Source organism: Theobroma umbraticum, unplaced genomic scaffold, assembly GCF_002168275.2.
Source record: "Theobroma umbraticum cultivar Fairchild unplaced genomic scaffold, ASM216827v3 scaffold_147.0, whole genome shotgun sequence".
Classification (NCBI taxonomy): Eukaryota; Viridiplantae; Streptophyta; class Magnoliopsida; order Malvales; family Malvaceae; genus Theobroma; species Theobroma umbraticum.
In genome coordinates this window covers 4,732,527-4,750,481 of record NW_018397259.1, presented here as the reverse complement: position 1 = coordinate 4,750,481, position 17,955 = coordinate 4,732,527, and the positions used below count along the sequence as shown (strand labels likewise).

Below are 17,955 nucleotides of genomic sequence, written 5' to 3'. Positions count from 1 at the left end.
CTTCTTCTTCTTCTTCTTCTTCCCTAAAATCTCAGAAGCCATTTTTGTTCCTTTCTTCTTCAGGACAAGAAGCTGATCTTCCATCTACTCCATAACCCCTTCTTTGCTGAATCTACACATTAAACAAAATTGAATGCATATATCATATTTCAGGAAATCAAGGCAATAATAAGATAATAAGTGCATAGTTATGTATCTTTTACCTCTGATTCTGAAGGCTGGCTGTTTCCTGCAGCTCCACTCAGGGAACATTTGAGAACCAAAGTTGATGATTTTGGGTGATGCTGAAACTGATTGACATTAATATAAAGCAAAGATGGAATGAAACTTTTGACGCTGTTGGAGTTGATAATTGGATTAGGAGGCACTTCTCCACAGACACAGACTATGGCTTGGGTAGTATTTGTCTTTGTTTTGGGTTCTTGCACATCCTTCCCTTCTTCAGTGTAACAGGAAGAGTTCCGTTCTGAAAGGGGAAGGAAATGATACTGGAACGTATCTTTAAGAACAATGGTATACACACTCCAATTTAACAGTGTTTTATTAATAATGTTCGTGAAAATAAAAAAAAATTTATAATAATTTAATAAACGCACGAGAACATTTATTTTCATAAGACAAAACAGTATAATAAAAAATTTCAATTGAAGTTCATTCAGGCATTAAGTCCTTCTGTCACTGATAGACCATTCCTCCTTGTTCTTGCCACCTTCAAGCAGTATAAGCAAAGTTCTTACACAAATATAAAGCATTTGTCAACAACGGCTTCAGACATCAAAGTTCAAACTTACAAGCTAGACCCTCTGAAATGAAACATTTTCTATAAACAAAAGATTAGCATTTTCTTTCTTTTAAGTTTCATTGTACATAAGTGACTACAACTGAGAATGATACTATACAGTACAGACACAAATGACAACAGGAGAGTTTCAAAGCAACTAAATATCAGAAGAAATGAGCAAAAATGCCTTTTTAGTCTCGTTTGACTCCATAGAAAGCGAAAGATCATTTGTCTATTTTGACAACATCTTGTCATTTCTCCTCAAACTCAACATCGATAATTTCAGGTTCTGACTTTCTTGAATTCGTGCCCCCACTATCTCTAGTGAAGAAGTCCCCTTCTGGTTGCCATACAATGTTTCCACAGCTTGCACAGCGTATTTTTTGGTTCTTGTAACCAACAAACTGTCTCTTACAAGCTGGACAAGCACCCTGACCAATTTTAACATAGAAAGGCATAAGCCATTTTCACAATGTTTTACCACTAAAACAAAAACTGATAGAAGCTGATACGTGGATTTCTGAACATAAACCCTCAGAGCACAGTGTAATACACCAAGCCACAAGCACAATGAAGAAGTTTTAAAATGTATTTGGAATGAAGTTGTGAATAAATGGACCCTAGTTTGCTTCTGCAACCATATTTTTTAATCCCTTCTCAAACCATATACAAGGTCAGAAGAGTTCCTCAGAAACAATTATATGCCCCAAAAGCTCTACATTTCTACTTAAATAAATCTGATCACTGACAAACTCACCAGCATAACTTTCAAGAACTTTTCAATCTAATCCACTGACAAGAAACCAGAAAGATAAAGAGAGGATGACAGGAAACAAAGTTTTATGAAGAAAACCTGATTAATAAATAATTTTTCTAATTGAAATCAAGCACAAATGTATGGCTAATTCTAGTTTCTACATTTTATTTTCATTTTACTCCTTACAGTGAAACCAAGTTAATAATATAAGTTATTAGAAGGAAGATCTTCCCACATACTCAATGTCGTAAAGATGCAACAGCAAGAAGGAAAAGAGATGTTAGAAGTTATGAACATTTATTGTCACCATTCTGCACCTAAACAACCATGTAAAGGCAACTTAAACTGTAGTCATCAGAATGGAAAGTATTATTTGTTCAGATACTAATAAAGTAGAACTAAAGAATCACATGCATGACTAGACTTTGATTTCTATCCTGTGGTTCCATATATTATGGACAGAACTTACCTAGTGTCACCTTTTACAGGGTAAAAAAAGGAATAAAAATTAAACAAAATGTTATGAAGAAAGATAAACACGTAAGTTGTGCAAGTCATCACTTTTTCCCTACATTATATGTGCCATGTTAGAGCAATAAGTTATACCTTAATAACAAGATTATTGGCAACAGCCCCAATGAGAAGAGGTCCGGCAAATGGCAGTATCCATGTGGCAAATATTAAAAATCGAAACAGCCATCCAGATAATGCAAACCAAAGGAAGAAAATTGTCTGCAAACAGATAAAAGAAATTCTTTAAGCGCACAGTGTATGCATAAGAAATCTTTGAAGAAGCTTCTGGATCCTAGCCCTTCCAAAAGAAATTCATGGACTCATTTACTCTGCATTGAAGAAAAACCTTGAAAAGACTAAATTTCTAGGCAAAAGATATTGAAGAATGAGAGTCATAAGCATCCAACCTGTAACCAATTAATAAGTTAAGTGACCCAACTTGAATATATGGCCGCTATACAAAACCCTATACAACTGACATGACAAGTAAGACCACTTAATGCTCTCCCTTACATGTAGGCCTAATAGAACAATTGAGAATAATAGTCCTATCACATGGACTCCCAAAATGAAGGCAACAAACAATTGGGCATCTGAAATCTTCAACCTAAAGCCACTTGGCAATAGGTGTTGAAGCTCAACTTGTAGACAAGGCAATTATAAACCCCAAAAACAACACGCTACTGCACAGAGTAAGTAGTTCATCCTCTTTAATTAGTTACAGACAATGAAAACATGATTTCGCATATTGCAAATTAAGTACAGGTCACAAGGGTTTTAATTTTAAGGAGTTTTGGACTTGACCAATCACTTGGCAACCCCTACCCTGCAAAAACCCACGTTCCCACCCTGTAACAACCCATGTTCACAATTCCCTTCTTTGACATGAAATCATTAAAAACAAGAGAGAGAAGGGGGAGATGCATGCTCTACCTAATTGGTTACAAAATAAAAAATTTAAATACATAGATAGTAAAATGCAAGAGTTTACTTTCAAATGAAACAACCTTTGAATTACTGTTGCATCTTATATCAATTACGCATTTTAAATCAAACATAGTTTTGCACTTTATTACTTTCATTTGCTTTATGACAATTTTTCCTTTTTAAAAGCAAAGCCTATAAATTTATGAAGGATAGGAAGTAAAGCTGATACTAAGCATGATATTACTTACAGCAAAACTTCTTCCTAATGGAGTATCCAAGAAATCATTTAGCTGCTTCCTGTACTGCAACCATATCAATAAAACCCAATAACTTAAATAGTTAGCATAAAAAGTCCAAATTAAAAAAAAAAAAAAAAAAACTTAAAACTGGAGTAAGAAATGAAACACAAGACGAACCGTAGGCCAATTTCTACTAAAATCCATAGTAAAAGTCCGCCAACGGAGTCCAATCTCGAGCTCCCGATCGATCTCACGAGCACGGTCAGTGGCGGATCGGACGACGGAGGAGACTCGGCGGGAAACGGAGTACCGACGGTCTAAGCGTTCGGCCGTCTTTTTAGCTTCGAAGACGAGTAGCTCGAAGCCGTCGTTGGCTGTTCGCCAGGCGTCCTTCCAGGCCTCACCGGAAGCCATGCGGCGAGCAAAGGTGTCGAAGTCGCTCCGCCTAAAGGACTGGATTAATAAGGGACGCCGCCGCTGAGGAATCGGAGATTGCGGCTGAAGCTTTAATTTATGCCATGCCGTTGATGGCAGAGCTGTGGCCATAACCCAGAATCCCAAAAGGTGATATTTCTTTTGTTTTACGCACCTTCCTCTTTATTTTCCTTTTTCCTCTTTTAACACTGGCCGTTTGCCGCTAAGCTAACCATCTCCAGTTCCTTTATTATTATTATTATTATTAGTAGTTGTAGTAGAAAAAAATGTAAAAGTTATTTTTTGACAAAAATGTTAAAACAATATTAATGTTATATTTTAAAATAAATAAGACATAATTTTTTTATTGAATGTTTGAAAGTATTTATGAAATATTATGCAATGTTTTTTTTTCAAAAAAGATATGATGTAAAACTTAAATACGTCTATAAAAAATAAATTAAAACGCAAATATATTAAAATATTATAATAAATTGTATTGGCTAGGTTAATTATTATTTTTTTATTGATTATAATATCTTTTTATATATATTGAATGTTGTTTGATTGCGATTGAAATATTTATTAAATTAAAAGTAAAAAATAAAGTGTGGCATTGTGAGAATTTCAAATTAAATTAAACAAAATTAGATTAATAAACCTCAAAATTAAAAATTATTATGATTCAATTAATAACATGAACATCTTATTTAATAAATTCATCTGGCTTACTAACATAATGCAACCTTTGAAAAAACAAATTCGCTTCATTGATATTTTTACTCTATGCTTTTTTTTTATTCATTTTTAATTTGTTTTTTTTAAGGGAAATAACAAGAGCAACATAAATGTAGATAATTCTATTTAGTGATTTTAGAGTGAATTAATAAAAAAGAGCGACAGACAAATGGCTAGGTTGGTGGGTAAGGGCTTTGGATTTGCGTAGGCAGCAATTAATGACATGGAAGTGGTTGAAACATGAAGTATTATGTTGATTGAATATGACCCAAGATAGAGGAGAGGTAACATTTGCTAACATACAGTATGGCTATGCCATCTTCTGTGTAAGGCAGCTCCAATTCACACCAGGTTTTCTTCTCTATTCTCTTATGGATCTCACAAGGGTCTCCGTATAAACTTTCTCTTGCTTAGTTTCTTGATGTTCCTGGCCCCTTTGTACCCAACTTTTGTCTTCAACTTTTCCAACTTTTCTCTACCTCCCTGTATATCAGCCTGAATTGCTTTCTCTCGTCTGTCATGGGATAGCAATGCCAGTCTTGCAAATTTCTTTGGCCTCACCAATCCAAGTCTCTCCGTTATGTCCTTGAATGCAGGAACGAGACCACGTCTCATGAAACATCCTTCAACTAGTTGCATAGAGTTTAGTTCTGGGAGACACGGCGCATCCTTTAGTTCAAGGTCCAAGCAGAACGGTGAGTCCTTCAACCACATCCTAAGGGAGTGCGCCTTGGCAACGAGGAGGCCACTCCGTGTCTTGCAAGGAAGAAAAGGAGAGCCCATCTCCCAAAGGCATGCCTTCAATGTGTAGTTAAGTGAAACCATGTTGTACTCTGCGGTCCCAGTTATCAGAACAACTGATTTTGGCGATTCTGGATACCCTTGCAGTGCAGCATCCTTTGAAACGAAAAGCATCGCTACGTTAGAGATAAAATAATCATAGCCCAAAAGCTTGGTTAACAACAGGGATGCATATTATAAGTGGGATCAAGAAAGTTCCAAGTTTAGATCCTTATCCGGTTATCCCCCAAAACACCACACCCAAACCAAATATGAATCATAAGAAACGTTTTTGAAAGGCAATCATAAGAAACTAAACAAAACAAAATGCATTAAAACGTGGTTCTTCTTCTTTAATTTCCAGCTTTGTTTCACATTGAAACGTCAGTCCTAACTCAATCTACTTAAAGCCTAAACATGCCATCCATCTTCTATAAACTTGCACCAGAACAAACCTCAAGTTTCAAACTTAGCACTAAATTTCTGTTCATTGGTTGTGTTCAGAAACATAGACCAGCTCATAAATCAATCAACAAACTCTTGATTCTTATCCCCACTTTTTTTTAATTTTTTTTATTTTTTTATATAATTGGGAGAGAAGGGATTCGAACCCTGCTTTTTAAGCAGGAGATAATACACCAACCAATGAGCCAAATGCCCGGGTGCTTATCCCAACTTGATACCATACTAGATGCACTTATAAAGCCTTATTTCTCATGATTCTCCATTCCATTTGCTCTAAAAGCAACCAAATATAAAATCTTCAAACCCTAATTACTTGCCTCTGTAGTCAGTACAATAGCTTCTGATTTTCCATTAATTTTGGCGGAAACCCAGTCTGCCTCCTGTCATGGGTGTATATCTATCTACCCAATGATTTATAAGTACTACCTGAGTTAACAGGCTATATATAAACCAGGGTTACAGTAGCTGGTAAGAGAGATAGAACTGGTAATTGGAACTTGATGGAGAATAAAGACCAAGATTCAGGTGCAAATACAAAGTAAAAGGTTTACAGAAATTAAAAGTCACAATAAGAAAAATAGTAAGGTACATAAAGGCCTTCAATTTCAGCAATCAATAAAATTTTCAAGTCCAGAGAAATTGTGAAATATTAACAAATATTTGTGATACCCAGAAGTTAGAAAATCATATATTTACAACAGATACATTGGCATCTGTCAGAAAAACCTGGAAGCAGCAATAACAATTATGCCACTAGGAAGAACAAGTTAGGTATTACATTTTATTTTATTTTATTTTGTAAATGGGTGTGGTTTATATTTTATTAAGATTACACCTAGCCATTTCCAACATCAGAACAATTCAAAAGAAACAAAAGAAGGGAAAGAGAACTTGCCTGCATATGATCAAGCCACAAAGTAAGAGCAACAAGAGCAGAACCAGCTGATAACTTTCTAAAATCAGCACTCCAATCTTTATCAGCTACCCTGAATCAGAGATCTACCAGGTATAAGGGAAAGAAATACGGTATAAAAACAATCATAGTCTGATTTGCATTCAGTTCCTATCTATGATTATGAATGCATAAAATAGTCCTCTTTAAAGCAATGAAAAACTGCAGAGTTCTACACATGCATCAAAGCTCCTTGCAGTTTCAGTCTTTCCTATGGCTGGTATTGCTTTGATGCACAAAGGCAACTTTTGCTTGATGCACGATCTTTCAGATCAGCACTATCGTTGAGATAAATTGGAGATTTTGAATTTTCAGGATTGAATTATGCTCACAATCTATATTGGTAAACACAAAATACTGAGTATAGGGGTATTTGGTTGCTGGAATCAAAGAAGCACTACTGTAGTATAGAGCAGCCTAGAAATCACTTATAGGGTTTCCCAAGCAACTCAACTCATAAGGAGAGGGCAATCACAGCTTAACTGCGAGCAAAATTTTATGCTAGGTGCAAGCATATCCTAACATGTAAAAGAATAGATCTCCAAATTAGGCAAGAAAGAGAACTTCATTTGACTAAAACAGCTGGAAACAAATTAAAACTATATGTTATAGCATAAGAAAAATTTTGATACTACATCACATTTCCAGCTTAATCTGACACCATCAAGCTATGCTTGAGTAAAGAAACTTAGGAAAACCTAGACAAAATAAATAGCAGTAAGTAGACATAGTAATGTAAAAACAGGCTCAAAACTAAAACCTGAATTGTTCGCAAAAACTTCTTTTTCTAGGACTAGATTTAAGAACTTCCTTGACATGGGAACAGAGTTCCAAAACAGTTAGGTAAAGAGGTGATGAGAAGCTCAACCTACCACTACTCAGAACCTACCTGAAAACATGATGGTGATAAATGCTCTTCTTGACTGCCAATTGGAAAACCCATGAGGCGGTGGCTCGAAGTTCAAATGCCCACAACAGATCCTCCAAGGCATTGACAAAGTTGAAGGCTGCATCATCCCCTATTGGTTCAAGTTTCTCAAGACAACTTTCTACCTCTGAAAGTAGTAACTCAGATTTTTCTGTCATAAGCCTAGATAACAACAACAGTTATTAATAATTATATAGAAGGAAAAACTAAGAAAATCTGTCTTCAAGACCACGGTCTCACTCCTAAAGTGAAAAAAGTTACCTGATAGGAAGATCAAATCCAGCATCTCCAAGTGCATTTAAGAGGATAATGGCTTCACTTGTGTGCTTGGACAAACTTGCAGCCCTGATAAAGCATGTCCATATTCTGTGGTCTACTTCTAAACCCTCTTTCTTCATCTCCATGAGCTTTTGAATTCCAACATTATAATCTCCATTCCTAAGATAAGCGTTAATGACTGAACTATATGGTAGTGTAGTAAGATTTAATCCTGATTCTTTCAAACTAGTAAGGACTTTTTCTGCTTCCTGTGGCTGTCCAGAGCTTCCATAAGAAACCATAAGCAAGTGCATTGTAGCAATAGTGGGTTCCACTCCAGCTTCTTTCATCATGCTTAACAGACTTTCAGCTTTGGAATGGTTTCCAGAATTTCTAAATATTTTCATCATTGTATGATAGAAAGAGCGGTCCAATTTGTAGCCTTTTGAATGCAACTCGTTGAATAATTCCTCAGCCTGTTCCAAGAGCTGCTGCTTGCCAAATGCTGAAATCAGGCTTTTATAGGTGTCCAATTTCGGTTCTAAACCCACCTTCCTCATTTCATACATCAGAGATAACCCCTCTTCAGGTCTACGATCTCTGCAGTACATTGTTATCAAAGTGTTGTAAGTGTCCTCATCAGGTTCAAGTCCGGCTTCCTTAATCTGCTGATATATTCGAGCTGTCCTTTTATAATCCTCAATTCCTGAGTATAACTTCAGCATAGAATTCCATATTGAAAGATCAGGCTTAAATCCTGCTTCTTCCATTTCAGAGACCATTGCTTCAACATCCTTCACTCGTTTTCCCTTGCAGAACAGCCTAATCATAATCCTGTAAAGATGCATTGTAGGATAATACCCTGCAGCTTTCATTCCATTGTATATCTTCTTCACCTCAAAGATGTTTCCAGCTTGTGCAAATGCATCAAGCATCAGAAGAATAGAACTCTTGCTTATTTTAAAACCCATATCTTGCAACTCCTGAATTACCACATAAAGCTCATTCAATCTTCCATCGACAATCAGTGCTTCCAAGAGACCATTAATGGAATCTACTGTTGGTGAAGGACCATCTCTCATCATAGTATTAAAAACAGCTCTTGCTCGTTCATAGCAACCACTTGCAGCATAAGCTTGTATCAAGGCATTCCAGACCTTCCGATCCACAGTCACATATTTTTGTCTAACATTGCCTACCACACTTTCAGCTTTCTGCCATAGCTTCAGAATCCCATAAGCTTCAATAACATCCAAATAAATAAAGGAATTTTCAAGCAGAATATCTTTCATTTCAGCCTGATTAATCAAACAATGTGCTGTCTCAGGGAAGCCCATTTTGCAATATACCTTTACCATACTTTTGAAGATACATTCAGAAGGTTCAACACCATAGAATCTCAAGTCAGAAAATATCTGAGAAGCCTCAGTTAGAAGTTCATTTTCTTCACAGCACCGAATAAGGGATGCAAACATGGTAGAACTACTAAAAAAAACAGAATCTTTAGCATTACTGTACTCTTTCAAGGCAGCATCTAACTGGCAAGCCTCACAAAGCATGACAACTAGAGCTTCCGTAATTAGTTGATTGTATCCTTCAGCATGTTCTTTCAAGAACTCAAGCAGTTCACATGCTTCTTTGTGCCTGCCAGATGAACTGTATGAACTCAAAACAGACAACAAATTCTCGCCATCTAGTTCATCGCCATTACTGATGCCCAATCTCAGCATCTGCACAGCAAGATCATAGCATTCACCCTTGACAAGAAAAGAAGAAATAGCCTGGCGATTCATACCACATAGTTCTTCCATGTCTCTAACCATCTTTTCAATATCTTCCACTTTGTTTTCCTTTCTTAGTGCCTGAAGCATTACCTCATAAAGGGTATGATCTGGTGTGAAGCCATCACGGACCATTTCCCGATACAACAACAATGCCTTTGTTGTCTTATTACATCTCAAAAGGATATTTAACGTGACAGAGTATGCCAGGAAATCAGGTCTAATCCCAGACCTCCGCATGCAATTGAATGTCTCTTCAGCCTCCACTGCCATTCCAACCTTGGCATACCCACAAATCAAAGCACTATAAGTCCGCACAGTAGGTTTAACACCTACATCCAACATCTCTGACATCACATTAGAAGCCTCTTTTATCTTATTTGCTTTCCCTAGGGAATCAATCAAGAGAGTATATGTAACAACATCTGGATTCCGCCCTGACAATTTCATGTCCCTGTAAAGCTGCAATGCCAAATCATGCTGGCCCTGCTTCCCATACATGTGTATAATTGTATTATAGGTCATCTCATCTTTACCCAACCCTATTTCAACCATTTCTTCACAAATCTCTTTCACCTTGTCCACATTTCCTTCTCTTGCGAAAGCATACAACAATGAATTATACGTGACTGCATCTGGGAAAAATCCTTTAGACTCCAAATCTCTAAAAAGCTGCTCAGCTTTATATGCCATCCCACATCTCCCATAAACCGAAATCATAGCATTATACGTCCATATATCTGGTTGACAATTATGACTGTCCATATCATCAAAAACCTTCATTGCCTCCTCCAAATTCAATTCCCTAGAACAAGCACTAATAAGAGTATTATATGTTATTATATCTGGCCTAAGACCAGACCTCCTCACCTCATTCAAAAGCTCAACCCCTAAATCAGGCAACATAGCTCCTGCTTTCAATCTAGCATTTATTAAGGTATTGAAACTCACGAGGTCAGGTTCACACCCTCTCTCGCGCATTAAGTCAAGCAGTTCCTGCACCTTTTGAAACCTCCCATTTCGCGCATAAACACCCATCATAGCATTATAAACCTGGACTGTATTCCCAACAGCAGGCTCAGCCCTGGTAAAGATTTCAACAGCTAAAACCTCCTGATTGCCCTTCCCCAACACAGCCAAGATAGTAGCTAGCATCCTGGCATTAGGAGAATACCAATGTCTCAAATTTAACCACTCATAAACTTCCAGGGCACGTTGCCAGTTCTCCTGACCCACCCATTTCACTACAAAGCAAAAATCAGTTGGTGTCATCTGAACTTTCCTATCATCCAAAACATCAGCAACAAACTGGTCTTGTTCCAAATCCAAAATCCTGTCGGTCAAAAACTTCACTCTTTCTCTCCAATCTTTGGCCCTTTTCAAGGCCAATTTAGTCATTTTCTTAACTCTAGTCTTACTAACTCTCCCCAACTTTTCCTGGGTCTCATCATTCACTTCCATGGATTCAGACGTTGAGGATTCTAAAGACAATTCAACTTCTTTAACTGCATGGGTCAGTTGAGGAGGGGTAGCTGAAAAATGGGTTTGGCTTAAAGGGTAAGTTTCAGCTAGTTGAAGTTGAAGGTGAGGCCATCTCTCAGATGGGGAGGCTCTACCGTAGCTAAATTTGTTGCTAGAACTACTGTTATTACTATTACTATCATTTGCTTGTTCAGTTGGTAGAGGAGTTGAGTGACGGGAAGAAGAGCAAGAGACAGAGGTGTTTTTGCAAACCTTTGAAGAGGGAGAAGCAAAGGGTAGAAGTCCTCCAGTGCAGGACGTGGCCATAGCCGATGTCTTCTTGTCTTCTAAACATTTAAGTGGAACACCGGGGAAGACTAAGATAAAAGATAATTCTCCATTGCTTTTGGCGGGGTGTAGACCGTGGATGTGTACTGACTCCTCGTTTATCAACAAGTTGTTTTCGGTTTCTTTCTCTTTTTTTTTTTAAAAGTAGGGTGGCAAATGGCTTTGAGTTTGCTTTTGGGTTCAGTGGCCCATCAAGAGTCTATTTGACTCCCGACCCGGGTAAATTCCATCACAACCCACATAAAAAGGAAATATGAGGAAAATAAAAACAAGAAGTACGACAGCTTCTGGTTCCGCTTACTTCTCTTGACTAACATAAGAAAGAACAAGGAATGGTAAACTTAAGGTAAGAACTTTAACTTAATTTTATTTTATTTTCTTCTTGTTTATTTCTTCAACTATTCCTTATCCTTTTTTCCTTTTTATTTTCGGTTACATAGTTTGAACGTGGCCGTTGAAGATATATGAAGTTTACATGGCCATGTAAGATGCATCTTACTTCATCAGTTCCTCTTTTAACTCACGGTAGCTGTTTCAGACTTTGTCTAAACCACAGACACTTAAAATTTATATGTTGTTCCAGAATGGACAATTATAAAAGACTCAAGCAAGGTGCTTTAACAGAATTCAACAAGAAAAACCCCATTTTTAAGTACCCATTTCTGTCTAATAGTGGACAAGAGCTTACCTCTGGGTTACACAACCACGCAATTCAGGGGTATTGCAAATTAGGGGATGTAGATAATGCTATGAAACTCGTCGCTCATATGGAGGCTATGGGTTTTCATCCAAATTCTATTTCTTATGGTTTTCTGATTGAGAGTTTGGGAAGTGTTGGTAGGACATTGGAAGCTGATGCTTTGTTTCAAGAAATGATATGTCTTGGACTTAAGCCAAGGATAAGGTTGTTTAATGTTTTGCTTAAAGGGTTTTTGAGGAAAGGGTTGTTGGGGTTAGCAGTTAAGGTTCTGATGGTAATGGATGAAATGGGTGTTTGTAAAAATCAGGAAACGTATGAGATTCTTTTAGATTATTATGTTAATGCCGGACGGTTGGAAGATACATGGATGGTAGTTAATGTAATGAAGGAAAAAGGGATTCATCTGAATTCGTTTGTGTATAGTAAGATTATTTGTCTTTATAGAGACAACGGGATGTGGAGGAAGGCAATAGGCATCGTGGAGGAGATTAGGGAGAAAGGTATATCTTTAGACAGGCAGATCTATAACAGCATTATTGATACTTTTGGAAAATATGGAGAGTTAAGTGAAGCTTTAGAAGTCTTTGAGAAAATGAAACAAGAAAGTATAAGGCCTGACATTACAACATGGAATTCTTTGATTCTGTGGCACTGTAAGGCTGGAGATCTCACCAAGGCTCTTGAGTTGTTTACTGAGATGCAGGAACAAGGATTATACCCTGACCCAAAGATCTTCATGAGTCTTATTAGTAGATTGGGAGAGCTGGGGAAGTGGGGTATAATAAAGAAAAACTTTGAGAACATGAAATCTAGGGGACATCAAGATGTTGGTGCCATTTATGCGATCTTAGTTGATATTTATGGACAATATGGGAGATTTCAAGATGCTGAGGTTTGCATATCTGCTCTAAAATCAGAAGGTCTCCTGCCTTCCGCTAGCATGTTTTGTGTCTTGGCTAATGCTTATGCACAGCAGGTCCACTGTCCCCTTTCTGTCTTTTCAGAATTTTCAATCTTTTAATCTTTATTCATTTTCATTTTTTTTCATGCTGCTGGCTTTGTCTTTTATGTTCATACACTTTTGCAAGAGATGATGCTTTATTGGTTTTTTATTTTAAATTCTTCATCGTGCATGATTTTGAATTATATGCAACAGTTCTTACGCTGAACACCAAATTTAATTTTCCCCATGATATATACCTGCTTCAACACCTCCCAAAACAATATCCTGCTTTCATGTGAAGCCTACAATCAGAATATAGCTCTTTTTCTATAGTTGCTGATGAGGATTAAGTGTAATTTTAGATAAAAAATGAACCTTGAGAGACTTTACTGGCTGTAAAGTTGTCCTAATCTTAAGAGGATTTTTGGCTTCAGAGGCTAACAGAACTAGCCTTCCATTTCTTTATTTCTTTGCTAAAGGATAACTGATGATATCTTTCTGATGAAATAATATACATTGGATGGCATCTTTGTCGGTCACCACTTTCAAGTTTAAGTTGGTGAATGTAAAATTTATTTGACAAAAGGATGAAATTTGTTTTCCATGAATGGTCTATAAACTTTTTTGTTTTGCAGGGGTTTTGTGAACAGACAGTTAAAGTTCTTCAAATCATGGAGGCTGAAGGCATTGAACCCAACATTGTGATGCTGAATGTGTTGATCAATGCCTTTGGTATTGCTGGGAGACATGAGGAGGCATTATCCATTTACTACCATATAAGAGACAGTGTGAGCCCTTTATGTTATGCATGGATATGGGTGAATTTGATAAATTTTGTCTGTGTTTTTTTAGGGTAGGCATAATAATTCGTAGTGCAGGACTCTTAATTTCCTCCATTAATTAATCTTTATTCTGATTTTCTTATTGTTTTGAAGGGTATTAGTCCCGATGTGATTACTTATAGTACTCTCATGAAAGCTTTTATTCGAGTGAAGAAATTTGATAAGGTGGTAACTGTAATTGAATTCTCTGAAGTTACTTAATTAGCTGCAAATATATCACATCTGACATTTTGCTAATGCATGGTTGCCTTTTGCTGGCTAGGTTCCTGAAATATATAGGGAAATGGAATCCTCTGGATGCACTCCTGATAGGAAGGCTAGGCAAATGTTACAAACTGCCTTGATGGTACTTGAACGGAGGCATTGTAAGTATTAAACTGATCTTAGGTACATAAATGATTTTGAAGCTGGTAATAGCTAATAACTAATAACCCAGATCAGAACCCAATAGTTCTCTAAATTTTTTATTGTTGTAGTATTCTAGCTTGGTGTTTGGTGACTCTGTTTGATGTTAAAGATATATTGTCTGCTCATGTTATTTTCATTTCGCATTGCTGCAGCTTTAGCTAAGCTACACTTGTCCTTTCATAATATTTCAGAACAAAGATGTCTAATTAGGTAAACTATATAGATTTGTCTTTGGGAATTGGAACACCTTGCTCAAACATGGACTTAAAATATATTAACTATCGGAAATTGATTAAGTAGGTAATGATGCATTGGGAAGTAGGCATCTTAGTTGGAGTGGTCTTTTTTTTCTTCTAACAGTATGTTCATAACCTGCAGGAGTTACTGCCTGACAGCGAAAATTAAGGTTCTGAAAGCTATTTCCTGAATGCCCCATTCATTGCCTTGTCTTCAAGGTTGAGATTTCATCAAAATTAATCCTAGCACAAATTAAGATGGTATTCTTGACAAAAAGTTGGAAACTGTGACAGAAAGAAGATGAAATGGACAAACATGGGGAAAAGAGTGTTTAATGGCAGACTTTATAAACTCCTGAAGAAAATTTTGGTTGGAAGCAGGTAGAAATGTGACATGAAGGTGTTCAGTAGGATAATATATTCACTTACATAGGATACAAAATTAACTGTAAATAGTGAAGAGTTGATCTACTGTTTGGTCCCTGGTTTTTTATTGCAGATGAGGAGAGAAAGCCTATGCTAATATAACTGCTATCATGTAATGCCACTGGGCTTTACTAATTTTATCAGTGAGTTTCACCCGATTTAAATGAAAAGAAAGCTTTTGTTGAAGCAATCTAGATTATTGGAGAACTGTGGGCATTTTTACACTTCATCCCTGTAAGAGCAATTGTTAAGATTGATTCCTTCTTCTTCAATAGAAATCAGGAGTTCTCTGACAATTATAATGGATTCTGCATCTAAAACATCAGGGGGTTACTATGTGATACTGTAATGAGGTTGCGATTATTTGTTAGTTGAGATCACTCTCTGTTGCTTGTTGGACAGAGAGGGATATACGAGTTTCAGGCTGTGTGGAAAACCTTTTTTAGTCTGCTTAATGGTTATTGGCACATGCTGTACTTTAGAATGTATGATGAATAAATGGCTTTCAAAATTACTTTGGTTGGTAGAGGATCATAGTAGGAATGAAAAAATAGATTAGCCCATCTTTGTTGGTGTTGAAGGTATTGTAAAATGACTGGAAGAAATTTTGAAGAATGCTGAACTAATTTTTGTACTAGAGCCAAAGTCTACTTGGTATGTGGAGACAAGAACTGGGCCATTGCTTTATGGTCACTATGGGAAATTATCCCATCCTGGATTGTAGCAGATGTTCTTAATTCAACTGCTTTCGCTCAAATATTATCAGAGTAATAAGGCAGCAGAATGGAAAGACCTGTAGGGCTGCTTAACTGCTCCCTTCTTTTTTCTTATTTTTTGTTTAACATCCTTGTTTTCATCACTTAATTTCTTATATCTTCACTCTTGATAGTTCAATTTTGTTTTCTCACCAGGGTGTGGGGATAATATTAAAAAAAATCTTTATATTAGGAGATGCTATGAGCAGTGAAGCCTCCTTAGGATACCTGTCAATGTCAACCAATGTGACTCCTCAAAAACTTGCTTCACTTCACCAAATGTACTAGGTTGATGGTGCTTGTTGCACTTGGCACTCTGGTAAAATTATAAATGGTATAGTATTAATTTTATTATTATTAAATCGATTAATTTGTATAAGAATCAGCATTTAGTGTGAAGATTGCCACAGATAGTACTACAATGGAAACACCTCCAGATTGAAAATTAAATGATGTTTTGTCAAAGAATATGATCTTTGAGAGTTGTGTTTATAGTTGATAGACATTCAACTGTCCAACTACTACTGATATTTAAACCTGAGAAGTGAGTTTTATATGTTATGCCTCAGCTGTTACTGATATTGCTAGTGATAATGACATTCCTGTTGACATGCTTTTTTGCACTTCTGTTTAGATGATACCTCTAAGATAAGGCATTACCTGGATTTCTATGTTGATCGTTCATGGCTGTCATCTGTCAATTCTTGCAGATCGGACGTCATGTCTTACTTCATGGAGGGTTAAATTTTCATAATTATAAAATAGTAATTGTATCAAACATGGTCCCTCATCACAAGTGTTATGCCAACTTGGATGGTCGATCTTATCTTACATTTATCAGGGATAGCAACTTCCAGCATATCTTCTTAGTTTTTGTCCAGGTCTTTCCTAACTGAAGGATGTCTTCAAGGATAGTTTATTTCTATATCTTACATAAGTCATATTTCTACCCTAATTGAAGGGCTATCTTCCAGAAGGGTTGAAAAGTGACTTCTACCCAACAAAGGGAAGCAGAGGGGGCCAGATGTTAGCATGTTGCTTGTATTGCTGATTGTCTAAACCTTCCACAGCCAAATGGGCTCCCATTTCTTCCTTTCACCGTTGGGTAGAAGCAGGACAACAGACCCTAGCAGTAGCAGGCAATAAGCAACATGGCTAAACCCTGATCTCAATTTTGTTTGTCCTCTTTGTCAATTTCCTCCAAAAATTTTCCTAGGTATGAGATATTTAGGCAACATGCCCTGTTAATCCCTAACCACAGATAGTCCTTTCTGATGACAAAGCTGTCAGCTAGGCTGATTTCTTGTCTTAGGAAAAGAAAATAAATTTTTAATTAAAAGATAGTATTAATTTTAATTTTGTATTTGGTTGTGACATTATCCTCTTATTTGGTACTTGAAAATCTATAAATAATTTCAGGTGACATTATCTTCCTCAAATGAATAACAGAATCCAGCAAATTGTACCCTCATAGGTTTACCCAACTAGAACAAAAGCATCATAGCATTTCTCTCTGAGATGGGTGTTAAAGGCTGAATCGTATCCATTATCTAGACAAGTTGAATGAAATTACGTGATCTAATTAAAGCATCGAAATTAATTAGAGAAAGCAATCACAAAAGTTTGGTCCGACACGTCTTCCCTACGCTACTCAAAAACCACATATTTGTCCAGAGCCCTACCCTAGGAATGAGTAAATGGATAAATTAGGTGTTTTGATCTATGATACCTAAAAACTAAATAGATCAAGCATTTGTAGAAAATTGATCAAAATCGATCATATAAAAAAAAAATTAAACCGATCAAATATAGAATTGGTTTGATCGGTTTAGTTTTGGATCAATAAATCAAAACTTTATCACTTTTTTTACAAATTATTATATTAAAATTTATAAATTTAATCTATAATTATAAAACATATATACAAATTATTTATAAATTAAATATACGTATATGTATATAATATTACTTCATTATATATATGAAATTAATGACACAACTTATATGTTATAATATTTAATTTTTATAACAAAATTTGTGTAAATAATAACTAATTGTAACAATATGTTGTAAAAATGAAAATGATAACTAATAAAATTATTAAGTATAATCATATAAATAAAGTCTATTATGAATTACGGTAATGCTTATATATAAATTAAATATATATATAATATATTGTTTTATTGTGTATATATGAAATTAATAACATAACTTATATGTTATAATATTTTATATAAAAGTTTGTATAAATAATAACTAATTATAAATAATATATTATAAAAACTTGAGTGATAATTAAT

The 17,955-nt window shown here is 35.9% G+C and overlaps 3 protein-coding genes across 4 annotated transcripts; 1 reads left to right on the top strand and 2 right to left on the bottom strand.

The window, feature by feature from the left end:
• Positions 1–802: 802 nt before the first annotated feature.
• LOC110414671 (replicase polyprotein 1ab protein) lies at positions 803–3,858 on the bottom strand. The gene is made up of 4 exons (XM_021426012.2): positions 3,395–3,858; positions 3,227–3,280; positions 2,145–2,270; positions 803–1,212 (listed from the first exon to the last, which is right to left on the bottom strand). Exons 1-4 carry the CDS (start codon positions 3,761–3,763, stop codon positions 1,033–1,035), a joined length of 729 nt encoding a protein of 242 aa, XP_021281687.1. The 5' UTR covers positions 3,764–3,858; the 3' UTR covers positions 803–1,032.
• A 549-nt stretch (positions 3,859–4,407) lies between these two features.
• Positions 4,408–11,439, bottom strand: EMB1270 (Pentatricopeptide repeat (PPR) superfamily protein). Its single transcript, XM_021426061.2, has 4 exons — positions 7,756–11,439; positions 7,456–7,656; positions 6,510–6,600; positions 4,408–5,266 (listed from the first exon to the last, which is right to left on the bottom strand). The coding sequence occupies exons 1-4, from the start codon at positions 11,319–11,321 to the stop codon at positions 4,748–4,750; spliced, it is 4,377 nt and encodes a 1,458-aa protein (XP_021281736.1). The 5' UTR covers positions 11,322–11,439; the 3' UTR covers positions 4,408–4,747.
• A 99-nt stretch (positions 11,440–11,538) lies between these two features.
• LOC110414695 (Tetratricopeptide repeat (TPR)-like superfamily protein) lies at positions 11,539–15,828 on the top strand. Of its 2 annotated transcripts, XM_021426064.2 has the most exons (6): positions 11,540–11,688; positions 11,783–13,018; positions 13,621–13,773; positions 13,921–13,992; positions 14,090–14,192; positions 14,614–15,828. In XM_021426064.2, coding segments are annotated over exons 2-6 (1,542 nt in total). In that variant the 5' UTR covers positions 11,540–11,688; positions 11,783–11,806; the 3' UTR covers positions 14,616–15,828. The 2 variants fall into 2 exon arrangements, with proteins under 2 accessions (XP_021281737.1, XP_021281739.1); XM_021426062.2 differs by lacking the exon at positions 14,614–15,828 and having other exon boundaries at positions 11,539–11,688; positions 14,090–14,203.
• Positions 15,829–17,955: the final 2,127 nt, after the last annotated feature.

Bases quoted from the DNA above. Each gene is read 5' to 3' on its own strand.
- LOC110414671 (XM_021426012.2), bottom strand. From the start codon at position 3,763: ATGGCCACAGCTCTGCCATCAACGGCATGGCATAAATTAAAGCTTCAG. The intron at 2,271-3,226 runs GTAAGTAATATC...ATCTGTTTGCAG, and splicing joins CATTAGGAAGAAGTTTTGCT to ACAATTTTCTTCCTTTGGTT. The intron at 1,213-2,144 runs GTATAACTTATT...AAAATTGGTCAG, and splicing joins CCAATAATCTTGTTATTAAG to GGTGCTTGTCCAGCTTGTAA.
- EMB1270 (XM_021426061.2), bottom strand. From the start codon at position 11,321: ATGGCCACGTCCTGCACTGGAGGACTTCTACCCTTTGCTTCTCCCTCT. The intron at 7,657-7,755 runs GTAACTTTTTTC...GTTGTTATCTAG, and splicing joins GGATTTGATCTTCCTATCAG to GCTTATGACAGAAAAATCTG. The intron at 5,267-6,509 runs GCAAGTTCTCTT...TTCGTTTCAAAG, and splicing joins TGTGGCTTGATCATATGCAG to GATGCTGCACTGCAAGGGTA.
- LOC110414695 (XM_021426062.2), top strand. From the start codon at position 11,807: ATGAAGTTTACATGGCCATGTAAGATGCATCTTACTTCATCAGTTCCT. The intron at 13,019-13,620 runs GTCCACTGTCCC...TTTGTTTTGCAG, and splicing joins CTAATGCTTATGCACAGCAG to GGGTTTTGTGAACAGACAGT. The intron at 13,993-14,089 runs GTGGTAACTGTA...TTTGCTGGCTAG, and splicing joins GAGTGAAGAAATTTGATAAG to GTTCCTGAAATATATAGGGA.